Below are 21,897 nucleotides of genomic sequence, written 5' to 3' on the forward strand. Positions count from 1 at the left end.
GTCCATGAGCAGGGACAAAAGAATTTGGTGGCAGATGCTTTGTCCCGGAAGCCATTGGTTATGGCTATTTCTGCGATACATCATAGGAGCTTCGAGGATATGGTCAATCAATATGCCACAGAGACAGATTTTGCAGATATTTTCACTCGGATACGGAAAGGGGAGGTAGTAGCGGGATATTCCATTCGGAATCGCTACTTGATGAAGAAAACGATGTTGTGCGTTACACAGCCGTTGAAGGAAAAGGTTTTAACTGAATGCCACTGTCCACCATTTACGGGTCACTGCAGCATTGCTACCACCTTGAAAGGTGTGGAGAGATGTTTCTTTTGGCCAAGACTCAAGAAGGACGTGGACGATTTTGTACGCAGTTGCTTGGTATGCCAGAAGGTCAAGTTTGACAGGCATAAAGCATAGGGATTCTTACAGCCTTTACCCATACCCACCCGCCCCTGGGAAAGTATTGCAATGGATTTCATTTTTGATCTCCCGAGAACACAAAGTGGGCACGATGGTATCTGGACTGTTATTGACAGATTTAGCAAGCAAGCTCATTTCATTCTAGTGAAGAAAACAGTCAAGCTGGATCACTTAGCGAGACTGTTTGTGGCCCAAATCTTCAGATTACATGGCATGCTTGAGACAATTGTCTTTGCCAGAGATCCTCGATTCACGAGTTTGTTCTGGAAGGCTATACGGGAGAACATTGGCATGCGGTTGCAGTTCTCATCATCTTTCCACCCGCAAACAAATGGAAAATCGAAGATTGCAAATTCAGTCGAACTCGATTTACTGAAGCTCTTACATCTCGGATCAGAAGACTCAATAGGAAAAGTATTTGCCCTTGGTGGAATTTGCCTACAATAACACGATACATTCTTCGACGGGGAAGGCGCCATTTGAGATTATTGAAGGTGCTACGAAGGTTCCACCCTTCCTAAGCACGAAAGATAAGATTTTTGAAGCCGACCAGTACACACGGGACTTGGACACTGCTTTTGCCAAGGTCCGCGAGGCTTTGCATAAATCTCAAGAAAGACCTAAAAAGGCAACAGATCAACATCGTCACAATTTGAAATTGAAGGAGAACGATTGGGTGCTCTTACGTTGAGAAGGCACGCCTGAGAAAGAAAAAGGGAAAGGAGCAACTTTTTCCAAAGCTTAGCATGAGATACTATGGACCTGTCCAGATTTCCGAAAAGATAAATCATGTCTCCTTTCGACTGAAGCTGCCCGATACTTGGAGGATTCACAATGCTTTTCATGTGAGTCTCCTAAAGCTGTTTAAAGGCGATGTGCCTTGAAGCATTTGGTTTAGCATAGTCTATCCCAAATTGAACCCCAAACTCAGATTGGGCGGAATTTGGTGCAGCGGGTATGCACAAGAGAGGAGTCACTCCACTCCTTTGTCAACAGATTGCCCCGATTTTTGATACTAAAGTCACTGATGTCTCTTTTGAGTTTCAGGGATACTGTGAGCTGATAGCATTCTGTTGTATGACTTTATGAACTGGAATTCCCGATAATATAATACTAATTTGTTCTTGACTTGTCTAAGTACAGGAACTGATAGACGAAATGACTGCAGCATTTCGGTCTGAAAGATCTCGATAGACATGGTTGCAATAAGGATTAGTTAATAGGGCATCTATGAGGTTCCGAGTGGATCTAGATGCGATTGCTAAATACGTTGCCGATTAATCATAATCTGAGATCTGAATGAATTTTGAATGTGATTTGTCATGTGATGTCCTGTGATGTGACTGTCAATTGGTACATGTGCTAGATGTATATTCCTAGTGCGTCGGTACTAACAGTTAGTATCTGCTAAGACAGTTTACGGCCTGTGTCTGTTTTGCAAGAGTAATCGAGGGTGATTACAATGCTTTCAAGAGGGGGGTATGTCACAAACTGGTGAGGTGGCATGACCCTAGCATCAAAGTGGTGCAGCAGATACACCCACACCCGGTTGGCGGATTCGAGGGTGATTACAATGCTTTCAAGAGGGGGGTATGTCACAAACTGGTGAGGTGGCATGACCCTAGCATCAAAGTGGTGCAGCAGATACACCCACACCCGGTTCGCGGATTCGTGAAACGCAAGTACAGACTGACGTAGCAGCTTCCGGAATTTGCGGCGCATTTCCCGCTAACAGGCTGACGTGGCTGAGCGTATGGATTTCTGGCAGCAGTACGGCAGTTTGCTTTTTGCACTGGGAAAAATCCTACACAAGGCTAAAAATCACAAGCTTTTGGGCTTTGTTTTATTTTAAGCCTATTTTGAAAGATTGGCAGCTTTTGGGACTCTGCTTTTGGCACCCCTTGTAATGAATAAATAAGTGGTTTGGACTCCCACTCCTCAGAGCATCTGGGTAGAGTCTGAGAGTGAGATCCCTCCCACTCCCTTGTACTTTGAGCACAGATTAATACAAAAAGAAATACCAAAAGGGGCGCCAGTCTTTGGGGCCAATATCTCTAGGCACAGAACTCAGTCGGGCCGTAACGAATCAATTGTGAACTATGAACTGTTTTGAAGTGAATCTCTGCTGTGTCGCGGTAGAATCTTGACTTGGAGTGTCCAAGTTTGTTACACAACTTCATCCGAGACCATCTTATGGCGTGCATGGAGTTAAGTATCCGTACCTCACCTTAAGCAAGAGGGGATGCCACGTGGGCATGCTTCATCAACCTCTAGAGCCAATTTTTCAGTTTTGGAACCCTCTTGCATAAACGGTTTGTACAAGCGTTTAGACAGATGTTATGACAATACTGTGGGCATTTGTCATGATGAGTATGTAGGTCTTGGTTAAAGGAACATGGCAGTCCAGTTAGTTTGTCAAATGGTTCACCGAGCAGTCAGTTGTCGCCCGTATGCACTCATTTGCACACTTTTCCCTACTTGATCTAAGTTTCCAGATCTGGCCCAAAGTCATATAAAAGGAGCACCTAGGCTAGCGTTTTCATGCATTGAGAGCTAGCGCCAGAAAGAGCCCAGCGTTTTCTACAGTTCAGCCTCAGCATTTTGCAACAGAACCAGCTAGTGTTTTTTGGAGCAACCCATCAGCCTGGCGTTTGCATAGCACATCAACCGGATTTGCAGCAGATCAGCCAGCATTTTCAGATTTCAGACCTTCCCTCGCCCGATCGGCTTGGATTTGGCCTCGCTAGCCTCTTCGTTGCGATCCAGTATTTCGGCAGTCAGTGAGCCTCTCCACGGCCATTCTATTGGCAATTGCCAGCATCCAGTGCTCCCATTGCTGTCCATCATCGGTATCATCGAGATCTGCATTTTCAGCCCTTCATTCCTCTCACATTGGGAGCGCAATTCAGCTTTAGATCTACCCCTTGGTGGCCATCTGCGATCCCACATCGAGAAGGATCCAAAGGTGCATCAAATCAGCCTCGGAGGTGCCTCGTCTTGAGGAGTACCCATTGCAACAATCCCCATTCGAGTGAGTAGAGTCTGCACTTGAGGTAATGTGTCACAAAATGCTGACGTGTCAAGCCACTGAAGAATTGAACCAGCCTACACATCCCATTCGAGGGGCCTAAACCCTAAGAAGCAAGGGCACCAGAAGAAATTCTAACCAGCTTATGGGACCCCGTTTGATGGGGCCCAAGTGACACAAAGACAATAAATAAAGCTAGACCCACACACAGAGAAGATAGGGTAGCAGATGATGACGTGGCAGAGCTTTACGAATAGCCCGCAAAACGCACTCTCATGCTAGCGTGGCAGACTATACGGACATTCCGCAAAAAGCGCTGACAATGCCACGTGGCAGCTTCCGCAAAATGCGTTGGCTGCTTTTGGGCCATATGCTTTTGAGTTTGAATCTTTTCATGTAATGCTTTCCATAGGCCAAGGGCCTTTAAAGTTGTGCCATAGGCTCATTCTTTGGTACGCTTCCGAGTGAAGGTGCAGAGAGTGGAGTACCGGTGTTGTATTGAGTTCAAGCAATATAAAGAAATCTCGAGAGGGGCGCCAAGGTTTGGGGCCAATGCTCTCTTGGGGTGGAACTCCGCCACTCCCCGTCTCTCGTGCTGTGCATCTCTTTCAATTCAGTGTTATTTGAAGTGCTCAAAGTTGTTCAGTATGTTCTTTTCCGTTGGCACATGGTGCGTGTCCCCGTTACAGTGGTATCAGAGCTTCATGCCTGTGCTTTTCTGAAAGCATACCGGTCCTATCAAAGAGCAGACAGAGCAAGATGGCGCTTCCAAAGTTTTCTCGAAAGTTTACCAAAGAAACTTCGTGCCCTGACCCCGAACTTATTAGGCACTCCCACCCTTACTTCATTGCGCATCGAGCGCGCTCTCGTCTTCATCGCTCTGCCTTACCGGGCATAAGCCATAAAGATCACTTGCAAGAGAAGGATCAAGGAAAAAAAATTTCGAGCCGCTGTTTTTCTCAGAAGCAGTGCCATACAATGGTGGATGTCTATAGCTACCAAGTCGCACACTCCAAGGACTTGGCAAGCTTTCAAGAAAATTTTTGCCCGAAGTTACATGCCTTCTCACATCTTCCTTCGGAGTGCACCTTCTGACAGAGTGAGTTATCCGGAAATGCTTGCCAAAAAAAATGTCACGTGACACATCCAACCCTATGTGTCCGTGGACAAGCTACAGCATGATCAAGGTTCAGTCAGTCCAGTCAATCTAGATTAGAAGTGATCTGGCACTTTTGTGAGTCTATTCGTAGACTGTGCATGCCCACACACTTAGTGTAGATGCATATCCTCTGGTTGCACACACTGCACAGCATGATCATAAGCATTTCCATCAGAATCAATCAGAATCAGTCAGGGGATTTTTCCAGTGCATTTAGCCTATTTTACCTATTTTTGGCATTTTTCACTTATTAATTTAAGTGACTTTCCAACAAAAGTAGGTAGGGCAATTTTGCTAAGAAAATATATAAGCAAACCAAAGTTAGCACTAAATGGCAGAAGAGGCAACAGGAGCCAAGCTCAACAGGCAACTTCTCAGCAGAACCTTGGCGATTTCCCCCTCCAAGCAAGATCCCAAGCCTTGGCGTTTTCTCCAAGCAATAAGATCCAACCCTGGCGTTTTCTGACCCAAATCAGCCCTGCGTTTTCTGCAAGCTTCATCGCCAAGAAACTTCCCAACCTAGCGTTTTTTCTCTAGTCTTCACCGCAAGAACCCTCTCAGCCTAGCGTTTTGCTTCACCATCCCATCGCCAGCAGAAAGGTCAGGCAAGCTAGCGTTTTGAACCAGCATCCATAGCGTTTTTGGTCATCAGCTCCACTAGCGTTTTTGGATCTCAGTACATGCAGAACCTCAACGATTCTCAGCCCCGAAGATTAGCAGATTCAGCCCCGGTAAAGACCCTCAGTTTTTAGCCTTTAGACACGTCAGTTTTCAGCCCCAAACCTGCAGATTTTCAGCGTCAAAGAACCACAGAAACAGCCCCCCAAATCAGCGTTTTTGGCTCAGTCGCAGATTTCAGCCCATAGCTTTTTTGGACAGCAGTAGAAAGATTGCAGATTTCAGCCCTTAGGTCGCCTTCGTCATCCCCGTCGTCATCGTCGACATAGCCTAGACTTGCATCAGTCTCATGCATACCACTTGTACAAGATTGTGCAATCATAAGTAGACCACTCTCGCCGACGAGAGTGGGGCCTTCGGAGGAGGGTTTTACAACGTCTCTGGTGTCGTATCTCTCTTCTCTCTCTATCTATCAGTCTCGTTCACTTGCACACACAGTGTCCATTCACTTTGTTTGTGATCATAGCATTCTCTCATTAAGAACGGAAGGCTCTCCCTTCCATAAGAACAAAAAGGAACCTTGAGCACAGTTCGGAGCATTCATCTTGAGCAAAGCGCAAACATTCATTCCCCTGCACCTAACAAAAAAACTGATCGTCCCTCGAAATGACCCTCAGAAATTTTAGAGCTATCTTAAGTTGTTTTGCAGATATGTTGCAATTGTGACTTTCTTTCAAGAAGGGGGGGATATCACAAATTGCTGACGTGTCAAGCCACTGAAGAATGGAGCCAACTTGTACATCCCAACTGAGGGGCCTAAACCCTAAGAAGCAGGGGCAGCACATAGCAGAAGAAGTTCCAACCGACTTATGAGACCCCGTCCAATGGGGCCCAAGTGACACAAGACAATTAAGAAAGCTGGACCCACACACACAGAAGATAGGGTAGAATATGATGATGTGGCAGAGCTTTCAAACAGCTCGCAAAACGCGCTAACATGCTGACGTGACAAATTGTACGGACATTCCCACAAAAAGCACTGACAATGCCACGTGGCAGCTGTACAGATTTTCACAAAATGTGTTGGCTGCTTTTGGGCCAGATGCTTTTGAGTTTGAAGCTTTTCATGTAATGCTTTTCATAGGCCAAGGGCCTTTAAATTTGTGCCATGGGCTCATTCTCTGGCACGCTTCCGACTGAAGATGCAGAGCGTGGAGTACCGGCGTTGTACTGAGTTCAAGCAATATAAAGAAATACCCAAAGGGGCGCCAAGGTTTGGGGCCAATGCTCTCTTGGGGTGGAACTCCGTCACTCCGTGTCTCGTGTGTCGTGCATCTTTTTCAATTCACTATTATTTGAAGTGCTTAAAGTTGTTCACACTGTTCTTTCCATTGGCACATGGTACCCGTCCCCGTTACATATTGCATGTGTGTACATTCCATTTACGCAATCGAAAGCAAATACCACATTGGCAACAATGTGGGAGGCCCTCGAGCGGGTTGTTTGGGACCTGTCATTCTTCTCTCTCTCTCTCTCTCTCTCTCTCTCTCTCTCTCTCTCTCTCTCTCTCTCTCTCTCTCTCTCTCTCTCTCTCTCTCTGAGCTTCTAGCAGTGACATTCAACCGTGCCATGTGTAAGGTTTGCCTGATACTTGGAGTTTATCTACTATTGTACCTATCTTCAAGTCAAGAGACACTATGGAGCTTGGGAATTATCGCACTATCATGATTGGACACACGTTGGCACGATTGTACGCATCCATTCTTGAGCAGCAACTGAGTAAATGGACAGAGAGAGAGGGTATAAGCGCAGCCGGGCAAGCAAGGTTCAAGAGAGGTTTTTCTACACTTGAGCACATTAAGACACTCAGAGCCATTATTGAGGGCAAATCACATGGGAGACGGATCTATTGTAGCTTTGTGGACTTCCACAAAGCATTTGACACAGTGCCTAGAGCTAGATTGATGCGCAAACTGCAGGAGATGGGAGTACCCACAGAGCTGATTTGGGGGTTCATGGCATTATACAGGTCAATAGTGGGGCATGTACACACTCCAGAGGGGTTATCTACATTAGTTCACTCCACTATCGGGGTGAAGCAAGGCTGCCCGCTCTCTCCCACTCTATTTGGTATGTATGTGGATGAGGTTTCTAACTATATTAAGAGAGAGGGTGATAGAGGTGCACAGTTGGCAGGGACATGGATTCCACTATTCTTATATGTTGATGATATTGTGTTCATCTCCGACTCTCCGGAGGGGATGCAACGTCACTTGGATGCTTTGCATAGGTTTGCTCACGACAATGGTCTATCTGTCAACCTTGGTAAAACCAAGGTTATGGTGTTTAACACCACCCCACAGTGGGCCAGGAGATCAGCACCCACATTCACATACGGCCATGAGACAGTCCAGTATACAGATGCTTATACCTACCTTGGGGTGGTCTTTAGTGGACTAGCATTTTCATTGAGGAGAGCAACAGACACTAGACTGACCAGAGCACATGCAGCATTGGGTAGATTGAAGAGGATGTGTTCACAGATTCAGTTTCAGGAGCCTCGCCCGAAGCTCTGGCTTTTTGACACTCTGGTGGCTTCCGCATTGCTCTATGGATTTCAGATATGGGGGCCTTCATTGGACTCACGGGAGGTCGGATCGCACTAATGGATGGGGAGACATGGAGAAGCCTCTAGTCTCTATGATCTTACGGCTTATTAGAGCCAAGGCTTCAGTACCACATGACATTATTTGAGCAGACCTAGCTGCCTCCCCACTAGCGGTTGAGGCGCTTACCAAATCAGTCTCCTTTTTACACCACTTGTGGGACTTCCCCAGAGATAGATATGCCCGCCTAGCACTTGAGTCCTCTCGACAATTAGCTTTGCACGGAGACACAACATGCTGGTATGGGGAGATGACATCATGGTTTCAGGTACATGGATTCAGCATGGACAGATTGCCCCCCTTCCAATACTCATTGGATGCACCATCTCTGACTCTTACAAGATCCGAGATCACCAGGCTCATCCGCCAAGATGTCACAAGACGGGCACCACGTGCCAATAAAAAAGAACACGTTGAACAGACTTTTAGCACTTTAATAACAACTGACAAGAGAGAGAGAGAGAGAGAGAGAGAGAGAGAGAGAGACGACACGCCACACGGAGTGACGGAACTCCACCCCAGAGAGTATTGGTCCCAAACCTTGGCACCCCTTTCGGTATTTCTTTATATTGCATCAACACAGTACAAGCCGGTACTCCACGCTCTGCACCTTCTCCAAGAAGCATGCCCGAGAATGAGCCCATGGCCTCATATTTAAAGGACCTAGGCTCAAAAGCAGTTTACATGAAAAGCCTTCAAACTCAAAAGCATCTAGTCCAAAAGCAATGCCCAAAAGCTATCAACTTGATTTACGAAAATCCGTACAAGTGCCTCGTCAGCAGCGCAAATCGCGGAAATCCGTACAGGCTGCCACATTAGCATGTCAGCGCAATTTCCGGGTTGTCCGTACAACTACCACGTCATCAGTTTCCATGTCTTTTGTGTGTGTGTGTGTTGTGTGTGTGTGTGTGTGTGTGTGTGTGTGTGTGTGTGAGGGTCCAGCTTTATTTTAATTCCTTTGTTACTTGGGCCCCATCAAATGGGATCCCATAAGTTGGTAGGACTTCTTCTTCTTCTGCTGTTGCTTGTTCTTCTTAGGGTTTAGGCCCCTCGACCGTAATCTGAAGGTTGGCTCTGTTCTTCAGTGACTTGACACGTCAGCAATTTGTGACACAAGAACTGACTCGTTAGATACTAGGACTTGGATACAGCCGGCACAAGAGTTGAACACGAAGATGGCTTTCTATAGAGAGCATCTTCTCCAGCTTACTTACTGAGGATGGTTTTGTGACGAGGCTCAGATACATGGACACCCACTTATCTCATGGGATACGATGTGCTATTGGCCAGGTACACACATCTCCACACCAGCTTCAAATCAAAAAAGTAGATACAGCGGAGTACCAGTAGAGGCCAGGACATGTCCCCTATGTCACATGGAGCCTGAGACATAGTTGAACTACACATGCCACTGCCCAGTTTACTGTGAGATACGAGGCCGCTTTCACTGCCTGTTTAGAGAGGGCTTTGGACCACTCTTTAGAGTCATGGGGTATAAGGACTAGAGATGTCTCGGTTTGTTTTTGCTCGACCTGCGCAGACACAAAAAGAGCCTAATGAGAGGCAAGGCTAGCCAGTCTCAGTGTCACGTGACACATCCAACCCTATGTGTCCGTGGACAAGCTACACCATGACCACGGTTCAGTTCAGTCAAGTCAGTCTACAATAGGAAGTGATCTAGCACTTTTGTGAGTCTGTTCGCACACCGTGCATGTCCAGACACTTAGATTAGATGCATATCCTCTAGTTCCACACAGCATGACCATCACATTCCAGTCAGATCCCATTAGTAGCATTTTTACAGTGCATGGACCTATTTTCCCTATTTTTGACATTTTTCACTTATTATTTTTAAGTGACTTTTGTTCGAAAGTACGTAGGGCAATTTTGCTAAGTTAATATATAAGCAAACCAGAGTTAGCACTTTCTGGCAGAAGAGGAAGCAAGAGCACCTTGCTCAACAGGCAACTTGTCACGAGGACGTGGCAGTTATTAACCATGTCACAGAGATGTGGCAACTGCTAACCTTGGTTGTTGGTTTCTTTTCAATGGGGTTTATTTTATTTGTTTTGAGACCCTCTTTTTGAAGTAGCAAACGGTCGGACATTGTATGGCCCATAGTTTTTTTCGTTCGCGTACGGAAGGCCTGCCGTACTGCCATACGTGCGGAATCGATGAAGTACGGAAGAGGATTTCGTACGTGCAGCCAGCATGGCAAAAAAAATTGGGTGCATTATTTTGGCCGCGCGCTCGTATAGTCTGCAGGCGAATGTCTCTGCATAGAATATACAAAGATTGCAGAGACACTCACATTGTCACAGAGCGTGTATGAACTTGTGAGGCTTGGACATCAGCCCGCGGCCCGCCCATTCTCTCGAGTCTCCGCCCTCGGGTCGCACTCTCTCTTGCCTCCAACCTCTCCCCCAACACATAGCGCAGCAGCCAGCTCAGTACTCCAAGTGGCAAAGCTCAAGCTCGTTGCACCATCTTCCAAGTTCCAACTTCCAAGCCGAATTCTTTGCAAGTTTGCAAATGGGCCGAACCAAGCGTCCCGAGTGGCAGTATGTGCAACAAGTGAAGAGTCTTCCAAAAGGAAAATGGACTTGTAAATGTAATTTTTGTGGGCATTCATGGGACGGTGGTCCTTTGCGTATCCGTGCACATATTTTGGGCATTGCTGGCCATGGTGTGGGAGGCCCATGTGATGAGGCCCCAGCATATGTTGTAGAGATTGTCACAAGATTGCATGCAGATGCAAGGCCAGAGGGAGAAGACAGAGCTGCTTTTGTAGATGCACTGGTCAATGATTTGGAAGGAGATGCCTCTCAAGCTCAAGGAAGTGCTTCAATGAGTACGCATGCTAAGGGAACAACTAATGTAAGTGGCTCTTCCAAGTCCAATGTGGGGTCCTCAAGCAAAAAGAGGAAGGTTTCTCAAGGGGGTTTGGCGAGTGCATTTGGCTTGCAAACACGGAAGCAAGCAGACCAAGCCTTGCGCAGGTTTTTTTATGCTGAGGATGTTCCTACATGGAAAGTAAGGAGCCCTTACTTTTTGCAAATGGTGAAAGCTATTGAGCAAGCAGGTCCTTCGTATGTTCCCCCCTCTTATCATGCTTTGCGCACCAAAGAATTGAATGAGGAGGTTAAATGCGTAAAGACTGAGATCATGGGTGTACGCGAGAAATGGAAAAGATATGGATGCTCTATAGTGTGTGATGGATGGTCTGACACTAGGCGCAGGCCTATCATTAACTTTCTTGCATGCTCTATTCATGGGTCAGTGTTTTTGAAAGCTATAGACACATCTGGGGAAACAAAGACATCCGAATTTATTTTTAAGCATCTGAAACAGGTTATCAGAGAGATTGGCCCATCAAATGTTGTGCAGGTATGCATGGACAATGCAACCAATTGTGTTGGTGCTGGGGAGATGATTGAAAGGGAGTGGAAACACATTTTTTTTACCAGATGTGCTTGCCATTGCTTGGACCTTTTGTTTGAGGACATTGGACAGATTGGTTGGGTTGGAAAAGTGCTTGAGGATGCAACAAAGATTGTCACATTTGTGACAAGAAAATCTACTGTGTTGGCATTGTTTCGGCAACTTAGCAAGAAGGACTTGGTCAAGCCGTCAGCCACTCGATTTGCGTACTACTTTATTATGTTGGCCAATCTTGTGGATGAGAGATGCATGCAAGGTATGCGCAAGCTTATGATTGATGACAAATTTGTTAAGATGAAGAGATCCAAGACTCAAAAGGCTACTGAGGTCTCGAACATTGTGTTTAATGCATCCTTTTGGCAAGAGGCAAGGCTGATTTTGAAAATGTGTGCTCCGATTTTGAAAATTCTCCGTTTGGCTGATAGGGAAGGAGCCACCATGGGGCTTATGTACGAGCTTACGGATCGCATGGTAGAGCAAATTGAAAACATGCAAGGCATTGATGCTGCAAGGATGAGAGAGATTAGGGATCTATGCATTCAAAGATGGAATATGTTGCACACACCGTTACATGCTGTTGGATACATGTTGCATCCCATATGGCGAGGAAGAGGGCAAGAAAGTGATGGCGAGGTGCATGAAGGATGGATGACATTCTTGGACAGGTACACCAAGGGTGATTTGACCTTGCAAGGCACCCTAATTGATGAGTTTGACATTTATAAAGCTGAAAGCAAGTCATTTGCTCATCCAATTGCAAAAGATGCATTGAGGATGCAAGAGGGAGTGAAATGGTGGGAAACTTTTGGGGCTTGCACACCTGCTTTGCAAGCTCTTGCTTTGAGAGTGCTTTCGCAAGGGACATGTGCCTCTCCATGTGAGAGAAATTGGAGCACCTTCTCTCTCATTCATACCAAGAGAAGAAATAGGCTACTCCCATCTCATACAGAGAAGCTTGTGTACATACACACGAACTTGAGGCTCATATCCAAAATCAAAGAGCGCGTCTATGAGAGAATGGAGGTCACATTGGAAATGCTCAATAAGGAAAAAGATGAGGACCGCTTGCTTGCCTTGCAAGAGATTCAGGAGGACATTGCAGAGAGTACTACAGATGCGATAGAGCCTATTCCCATTGCTGGGACCAGTCATATTGGGGCATCATGCTCAGTTGGTGGTGATGAGGATGAGGATGAGGATGAGGATGAGGACGAGGATGAGGACGAGGAGGAGGATGATGTTGCTTATGACGATGAGGATGTGAGCTATGGTGAGAGTTAGAGCTCACTGTGCCTGGCCGCCTGCTTATGGAGTCTGGACCATGGTTTTTGACATTTACTTATGCGGCATGCCGTTACCCGTATGGTGTTTTTTTCACTGTTGACTCTAGAGTCTACAGTTTAGATTCTAGCCTCTAGTCTCGCCTCCCTACTTATGTTTTGGATTCAGCCTTCAGGAGACTACACTCCTGATTCCTGAATGTTTTTGGCTTGCTTCTATTGTCCTGACTCTTGACTCCTTTCTGTTTGGAGGTTACTTTATCAATCATTACTTAGAGGTCTGAGGCACCATCTTGATTCTCTCCAATCTCGACTCTCCAGACTCCTGAGTCCACTTTTAATTTCTAAAGTTTCTATGGTTTTAAGTTTTAACTTTTGTTTGTCTATAAACTTATAAAGTTTTAAACATGGTGGTGCAGTAAGTATTTCTACAATTACTATGTAGCATCCTAAGACTGACGTGTGGAATTTTGGGTGGTCTGATCCGTACTTATTCCGTACTTCCGTACCCGTGTGCGTCCGACGTGTGATTGACGTATGGAAAAACTATGGTATGGCCAATGTGAACGGTAGATTCACCCGCAGACGGGAAGTGGTCGGCACTGGAATTCGTATGGTAAGAGGATGTCTAGGCTCAGAGCAAGATCATATAGGTCCCCTCGTCGCACTTAGCAAGTTGGTGGATACTAGGAAGTGAACTCAATTAAGGCGTAAAGTCAAGGTGGGACTACCAACAAAAAGTATCCGACAGTTCGGCCACATTGCACTTTTGGATGCGGCTCCAATGAGGATAGATGGTCAGAAGACCAGTGGGAGCCCAACAGAAGCATCTCCTAAAATTTAGGGAACTGCTATTTTGGGCCGTGAAATGTGTTCGCGTCATTACCTCCGGTATGACTAGGGGAACATTTTATAACTCTGCCGTGAAGTCAACTGGGCAACCGGTCAGGATATTTTTAAGCGGCGAACCCGAAACGGGCAAATGCTTGTAAATGCGCCAAGTGTCGAATTTTCATGCACTTTCCTCTTGCAGAAGAAGTGGCGCTGAATTTTATGCTGGGAGAGGCCTCATTTCAGCTTTTGTCACAGGTTAAGAGCTATGGAGTGCTTCCTTTCCCTCTCATGTACAGTGTGGTGCTAGGAGTGATGCCCTGCACACTACACACTGCTCTCTCTCTCCCCTACGTGCAGTTATGTGATGCCCCACAAGAGGGCTACTCATTTGACTGATGTACAGTTGTGTGGGTTCATGCTTTTATGCTGAGGCAAGAGCCTCCTTGAGCAGGAACAAGGGTAGCTCACTGCTGCTCCAAAGCAGGCACTGGTGAGGGTCATAACCTCACCGTACAGGTGCAAAATCAGCGCTGTCTATGCGCTGTAAATTCACTGTTTTTCAGCCGTACGGACGCCAGGATCATTGGGAATCGTGCCCCACTGGCAAAGGACAGTTAGGGGACTGTTTGGGGCTGAAAACAAGGCAAAAACCAATAAATACAGCGTGCTGAATTTACTGTTTTTGGACAGGAATCAGAGGGTATACGCCAGTGCAAGCGAGTTCCAGCAGGGGAATTGGTTTCGCGCAAGTTTTGGGGCTGTTATGCTACCGAAATTTGGCCAAATCAAATGGTATCTAGGTGGATACACGTGAAGGATTCCCAGGACCTTACCTTGTAATTTACCCTCCTAAAGAATAAAGAAATACCGAAAGGGGCGCCAATTTTGGGGCCTACAGGTTGTCGGCGTCTGCTCGGAGCATTCTAGCTTCCGAGCCGTGTGTGTGTTCAAGTGTTAACTCCCGTCGCAGGTTCTCTTTGCAAAGTGCTCTGTGTGTGTGTCTAAAGTAAAGAATTTCGGGTGAAAGCCAACGCCTACCACCCTACGGGCCGGTTTCACAACTTCTCAGCAAGACCAACCCCCGCGACAACTCTGGCATTTTCTCTCAACAGAAGGCCTAGCGGTTTTGCACCAGATCAGCCAGCGTTTTTTGCAATTGCAGATTCCCGACGACAGTAGACAGCAGATCAGCCTTAGCGTTAGCAGATTCCCACAACAACACAACAGATTCCCTAGCGTTAGCAGATTTCCCCGCAAGGTCAGTTTTCAGCCCTAGCCTTTTTGGTTTGTAGATCAACCTTAGCGTTTTTGCAGATCTTCGCGACAGAATCAGCCCATAGACCAGCGTTTTCATATTTCAGCAGTTAGACATCGCAAAAGAAGTCCCGAACCTCGTAGATCTCACCTTCCCACAACAGATCCTCGCCGCACGGTCAAATTCCGCAAGGTTTACAGATTCAGCCCGGAAAACGCAGATTTCAGCATCTGCGTTTTCAGCGCGTCGTCGTCGCATTGTCGCCATCGACATCATCACCGACATAGAGTCAGAATTCAGCAGATAAAGATTTGCAAATTTCAGCCCTTAGCAATTTCACTCTTCAGCCCGTCTCGTTGTTGACATCGTCGACAAGTCCAAGCATTGTAGAGATTTGTGCAATCAATAGTAGACCGCTCTCGCCATAGAGAGTGGGGCCTTCGGAGGAGGGTTTTACAACATCTCTGGTGTCATATTCTCTTCTCTATCCATCTCTCAGTCTCATGCACTTTCATTCACAGTCTCCATTCACTTTGTTTGTGTCCATTGCACTCTCTCATTAAGAACGGAAGGCTCTCCCTTCCATAAGAACAAAAAGGAACCTTGAGCACAGTTCGGAGCACTCATCTTGAGCAAAGTTCAAACATTCATTCCGCTGCACCTTACATTGGTATCAGAGCTTTGGCAGCGTTCTGTATCACTCAAGGAAAGAACCACGAGAACCACATAATTTGTTTTTGCTTGTTGAGGTCACACGAACCCAAGTTTGCTTGGGCGTGTCGATTCCTAATCGTGTTTTTGAAGAGTGACAGGAATCCCAAGAACGAACGGCTTGTCCAGCCTCCCCTTGTGCCTCTTTTCACTCATTGAGAGCGGACCGTGCACTTAGCGGCCGGCCAATCGACGTGAGATGGGAAAAAGCAACCTTGGTGTGAGCGCAAGGCCGCCAAGGGGGGCGCCAGCGGAAAAGAGTAGAACTTGGGTGAAGAGAAGATCCTTCTCTAACACAGATTGCAAGCGAAAGAAGAACCTCAAGACCCGCAAGAACCTCAAGAACTCAAGAACCCCAAGAACCCAAGTTCCTTGTGAACTTAAGAACCCAAGACCACAAGAACCCATGACTTCAAGATGGTCATCACTCGAAGCGGAATGGATACTTCGCTTAGAGGTGATGAGCATGAGAGAGGCGAAGAATTTTCCGCACCAGGAGGTTTTTCCGACCCTCCCCCTTCCCCATCTACGGCAAGGATTGCACTAACTCCTATGGAGGCTTTTGACAAGAGGATGATGGACAGGAAGTTAGAAAGCGAAGAAAGAATAGCAGCCATAGAGCGCAAATGCCAAGAAAGAATGGCAGCCATAGCGCGTGAGAGCGAGCAAGCACGCTTGGAAGCCAAAGAAAGACAAGTCAAATTTGATCGCGAGAACAACGAAAGACAAGCAGGACATGACCGCGAGAACAAAGCAAGACAAGAGAAGAGCGACCAACACATGAAAGAGTTGTGGCGACTTTTTTCTATTGTGCAGGCGCAATTTGCACAGAATCAAGAGAAGGAGACTCTCTCAGTCTCTTCTTCTCCAAAGCATGACACACAGGATTTGCATGATGAATTGCATGATAATGATGAGCATGATGATTTGGATGATAAGGACAAGCATGATGATTTGCATGATCAAGATATGATTTCTAACAACCATGATGATTTGCATGAAGATGAGGTGATTGTTCACAAGGATGATGTGTTAGTTGATACTTTCTATAGTGAAGCTAACCTCATTGCAGAGACGATCAATCACGAAGCACCGATCTTGGCTCTCGAGTCGAGGTCCAAACAACCCCCTCAGGAAGAACCGATCTTGGCTCTCGAGCCTAGGTCCAATGAACCCCCACAGGAAGTACTATGCGTTCGCATGATTAGTCAGCACGCAGTGATCGAGTGTTTCATTCGTGATCGTTTCCTGTATTTTAGTCAACGTCTTTATGTGATCCCTTTTCCTAGGCATGACATATTGTACGTTGAGCACGATTCACTCATGGATGAGCACGGATGTATGCGGATTATTCATGAAAAGCTGAAAAGTATGCATTCAAGGACGTTCCATGTCTCTTCCTTGGCACAACACAGTCGTAGAAAGAGCGCAAGAAAGTATGAGCACCAAGCATGGGCATTTCCGTTGTGTTTTGCCACAGCTGATGGATTTAGAGAGAAAAATTCGATCTCATTGTTTTCGTGTGTGTGGTGAACGGTTTGGCACTCCATCTATTTGTTCATCTACATTGCATGCACAGTCTTTAGAGAAGACGGGAATTTTTCCAGTCACTTTACACGGAATGGGTATGTTCATATTTTTGTGTTGGAAGTGGTTTCAAGAATTTTCAGTCTCGGAGATTCTTGAAGACGGTAGACGCATGACTACAGACGAAGTTGAAGCATCGAAGGAGCCACAGAAGACTGTGTCGCTTTTGGCGCAGGCGAAAGAAGAAAGCGTTGCAGGCCTTTATGAAGTTCAAGTATCGCACGACCCCCACATCAGAGTGGGCCGGCGAAGACTCCTTACAAGGATTCCGGATATTGTTGGCGATCTCCCTCAACACCATACAGTTCGGTACCAGTACCTCACTTTAAAAAGGAGGGGATGTCACGTGACACATCCAACCCTTTGTGTCCGTGGACAAGCTACAACATGACCAGGGTTCGGTTCAGTCAAGTCAGTCTAGAATAGGAAGTGATCTGGCACTTTTGTGAGTCTGTTCGCAGACCGTGCATGTCCAGACACTTAGATTAGATGCATATCCTCTAGTTGCACACAGCATGACCATCACATTCCAGTCAGATCCCATTAGTAGCATTTTTACAGTGCATAGACCTATTTTCCCTATTTTTGACATTTTTCACTTATTATTTTTAAGTGACTTTTGTTGGAAAGTAGGTAGGGCAATTTTGCTAAGTTAATATATAAGCAAACCAGAGTTAGCACTTTCTGGCAGAAGAGGCAGCAGGAGCACCTTGCTCAACAGGCAACTTCTCAACAAGACCAACCCCCGCAACAACTCTGGCGTTTTCTCTCAACAGAAGGCCTAGCGTTTTTGCACCAGATCAGCCAGCGTTTTTGCAATTGCAGATTCCCGGCGACAGTAGACAGCAGATCAGCCCTAGCATTAGCAGATTTCCCCGCAAGGTCAATTTTCAGCCCTAGCGTTTTTGGTCTGCAGATCAACCTCAGCGTTTTTGCAGATCTTCACAACAGAATCAGCACATAGACCAGCGTTTTCATATTTCAGCAGTTAGACATCACAGAAGAAGTCCCGAACCTCGCAGATCTCACCTTCCCACAGCAGATCCTCGTCGCACGGTCAGATTCCGCAAGGTTTACAGATTCAGCCTGGAAAACGCAGATTTCAGCATCTGCAGTCTCAGCGCGTCGTCGTCGCATCGTCGCCATCGACATCATCACCGACATAGAGTCAAAATTCAGCAGATAAAGATTTGCAGATTTCAGCCCTTGGCGATTTCAGTCTTCAGCCCGTCTCGTCGTCGTCCTCATGGTGGTCGACATCATCGGCAAGTCCAAGCATTGTAGAGATTTGTGCAATCAATAGTAGACCGCTCTCGCCATAGAGAGTGGGGCCTTCGGAGGAGGGTTTGACAACATCTTGGTGTCGTATTCTCTTCTCTCTCTATATCTCAGTCTCATGCACTTTCATTCACAGTGTCCATCCACTTTGTTTGTGTCCATTGCACTCTCTCATTAAGAACGGAAGGCTATCCCTTCCATAAGAACAAAAGGAACCTTGAGCACAGTTCGGAGCACAAATCTTGAGCAAAGTTCAAACACTGCACCTAACACTCAGAGACGGATCACAGACTTCTTTAGAGGGGACACTGGGTAGCCAGAGGAGCAGCTACCACAGCAGAGCTCACATTCTCCTCACACCAGAGGCACGTTGATCGATCGAGCTAGGGAAATCTAGACGCCCACAACTGCGGAGGACTACATAGCATCAACGGAGGCTGCATGAGAGGATTCGGATCACTTTGGCCCAACATGCACGACGCCCGGTAAGACTATTTATATATATACCTTCATAAGTTCAGAATAGTCCGAACTCACGAATTATAAGAGGGAATAAAGCACTCATAAAACTATAAAAACAAGTGACACAAGAATAAGAAGAAACGAAAAGAAAAAAGACTAAATCACTTGAAACAAAACTAGATAAAACAAAATATTATTAACTTAAAAATGCTTTTAGAAAAGTCATGCGTAAAATAAGTTCACGCAGTTACTTGGATAAAACTTCAAACAAGTACTCAACTTTAAACAAAAAAGGATAAGATATTTAAAAAACTTAATTGTAAAAATCAAACTTCACACAACAACTTCTAAAGAAACAAATTTTTAAGTCCTAACATAGGCTAAATACGAAATCAAAAAATGAATACTACTACAAACCTACGAAGAAGAGGCTGCAAATAATCAAATAAGTACAAAGATGTTTGCATTCTAGGAAGTCACATTCAATGTCTCTTCCTTGGCATGACACAGTCGTAGAAAGATCACAAGACGAATTGAGCATCAAGCCTCGGCATGTCCATTGATTTGCCACAGGTTTTTTTTCCGAGAAAAAGATCCTTCAGTTACTGAAACTGCCCATAGGGCTACAACCACCTCTGCAAGAGAGGGCTACAACAACCATGGTGGGAGACTCTCCCAATGAAAAAAAACCAACATATGTACAATGGGGCTAAATCAAGAAATGGGGCGAGGGAAAAGCCACACAGGTGGTCGGTAGTGACGTCGGAGTACACCTTGGACCATGGTGTAGAAAGGCCCAGGACGCCAGAGTCGAAGGAAAGCCTCTCTGCGCTCCCGCATGCGGTCGAAGCTGCTCTGTAGTCCCTCGAGCTGTCCTCTGAGAGTGTGGATCAGCTCTAGCCAAAAATCGCGAACAGTCTCTGCTGGTGGCACGGGGCGAGCCTCATAGATGCGGAAGCAACGGGCCCGCCAGATGAACCAAAGTGTCAAGCCACCGATGAGCTCCCAACACTACACTCTCTCACTACACCACTCCTATGGAGTAAGCTCTGTAGCAGGCTGGAGTGTCGGTCGCCCCTCCTGCAACACTATCATCCTGCTAGTGGAAGATAGCTCAAACTGAAGTGCCGGGCCTAAGAGGGTGGACCAAGCCGCTGCTCCCGAAGTGTACTGTCGAGCCGTGGAGAGAGCAGGCATCAGTCGAAGAACTCGTAGTCACACCTGCTGGGCCGAGGGACAGTCCCAAAGACAGTGACGCTGACTCTCCACAAGATGGTCACAAGCTGCACATGCGGCCGAGAGACCACTATGCACTAGCCACCAACTGCTATAGCTCTGTGTGCGACCAGCCACTGAAACAAGGTGACTCGCCTTGGCTGTCTGGAGTCCCACAACCGCTCCCAAAATGCTGCCAAGAACTCAGCTGTGAGACTCTCCTAACCAAAGGAAGTTCCTGATCAGCCTCTCTACCTGGCTGATACAAGAACTCGAGAAGATCCAGCAGGAAGTGATGTACCACATAGTCGCCAACAACACCTGGTTGGCAACTACTACTCTACCAGCCGTGCTGACCTCCAGTGTAACAACTTTCTCCTGATAGACAGGAGAAGGGGAGCAATCTGCTGCTCGGGAGACAAGTCCAAACCAACCTGACAACCCAAGTACCGAACTGCAGTCCCTGGGGGAATCCACCTAAAACCCTCTCCAAGCATCCAATCTGGCATAGGAGCACTACCAACCGAGAAAGCCACTGTCTTTCTCCAGTTGATCAATGCGCCCGATGCACAACAGAAGGTCTCCAAAGCCTGCTCACACCTGTGAAGGTTGGCCTCTTGGCCATCTAAGTACAAGGCTGAGTCGTCGGCAAACTCAGCGTCCAATAGCTCATCTCCCCGAATAGGAAGTGCTAAGCCCCGTAGACCAACCTGCTGCGACACCAAAAACCTGCTCATCACCTCCGCATAGAACAGAAAGAGGAAGGGGGCAAGAGGACAGCCCTGTCTGACTGAGCGTGTAAGCATGAAGCGATCACCTCTACCTCTTGCCAAGAGTACTTGACTATGAGCCTGTCTGTACAAAGCTGACACCCCTCTGTTCCAAGCATCTGAGAAGCCCATCCTGCACAGAGTTCCCTCAAGAAAGTCCCAGTCAACTCTGTCATATGCCTTCTTAAAATCGAGAAGAAGAATCACGAGGTCCTCACCCCGGAGCCGTGCCAGGGCAGAAGCCTCCCAAAAAGTAAAGATGTTGTCAAGGATACTGCGTTCCTTGACAAAACCTGTCTGAGTCCCATGTATAAGGCTCTCTAGAGGTGGCTGAATCCTCAAACTTAGAGCCTTGGCAAGAATTTTGTAGGCTTGAGGATGGTGATGGGGCGCCACTGTCGAATCTCATCCAAGGAGCCACCCTCCTTGGGAATGAGGTAGATCAGGCCCTTGTAAAGTGTGAGCTTTGTCCTAAGGTGTGAGTCAAGGAGAGGAGAGTGGATTTATCCCACATAGTGTGGAGCAAGGCTGTAGAGCTACTTAAAGCTCATCTCTTGAATCAATAAACAACTCATTTTGCACTACATGCTTGTCTATGGTGAGCTTGTGCTAAGCTAAGTCAATACTCAAGATTGTGTTTATGAGTCCAAGCTAATCTATCTTGGAACCTAATTCACTTGAGTGATAAGCTTGCTTACACACACTCACACACTTGCACCATATTTCTCTTTCATCCACCATAGCTAGCACGATCCAAATCCTAACATTTGGTATCAGAGCTATGGTGTGCTAGCTAGGATTTTCATTATGCATTAGTGTGTGTTAGTCATTAGCATCTCCATTAGATCGATTAGCATTGCATAATTGTTGTCACGGCCCATTAACAGTTTCATAGTTAAGTTGCATATCTCACTAATCAAGCACTAATCTAGCTATGTGTGGGCATGTCCTTGGCACACCCAAGAGGCCACTACCCTCCATGGCTAGGTAGACTTGATTAGGGAGAGAATTAGCATTAGATTGCATTCAATTTCCAAGAACTTGCATTTTGCATTCAACGGCTGCTCCTTATTTTAGGTTAATTGGCATTTGCAATTAGTGTGTGTGTGTAGCCTGCCTCGAGAGCTTTCAATCAAGCCCAACCACACAAAATTTGAGCTACATTTTGTCAAT

At 46.5% G+C, this 21,897-nt stretch overlaps 2 protein-coding genes across 6 annotated transcripts in view; one reads left to right on the forward strand and one right to left on the reverse strand.

Annotated features, from left to right (window-relative positions):
• The window catches only part of LOC147424207 (uncharacterized), a 91,902-nt gene that overhangs the window by 42,180 nt on the left and 27,825 nt on the right, over positions 1 to 21,897 (reverse strand). The window lies entirely within an intron of this gene.
• Positions 10,424 to 12,613, forward strand: LOC147424208 (uncharacterized). Its single transcript, XM_086502366.1, has one exon. The coding sequence runs from the start codon at positions 10,424 to 10,426 to the stop codon at positions 12,611 to 12,613; it is 2,190 nt and encodes a 729-aa protein (XP_086358492.1).

This window comes from Adiantum capillus-veneris, chromosome 26, assembly GCF_014529385.1.
Source record: "Adiantum capillus-veneris isolate H3 chromosome 26, ASM1452938v2, whole genome shotgun sequence".
In the NCBI taxonomy this organism is placed as follows: domain Eukaryota; kingdom Viridiplantae; phylum Streptophyta; class Polypodiopsida; order Polypodiales; family Pteridaceae; genus Adiantum; species Adiantum capillus-veneris.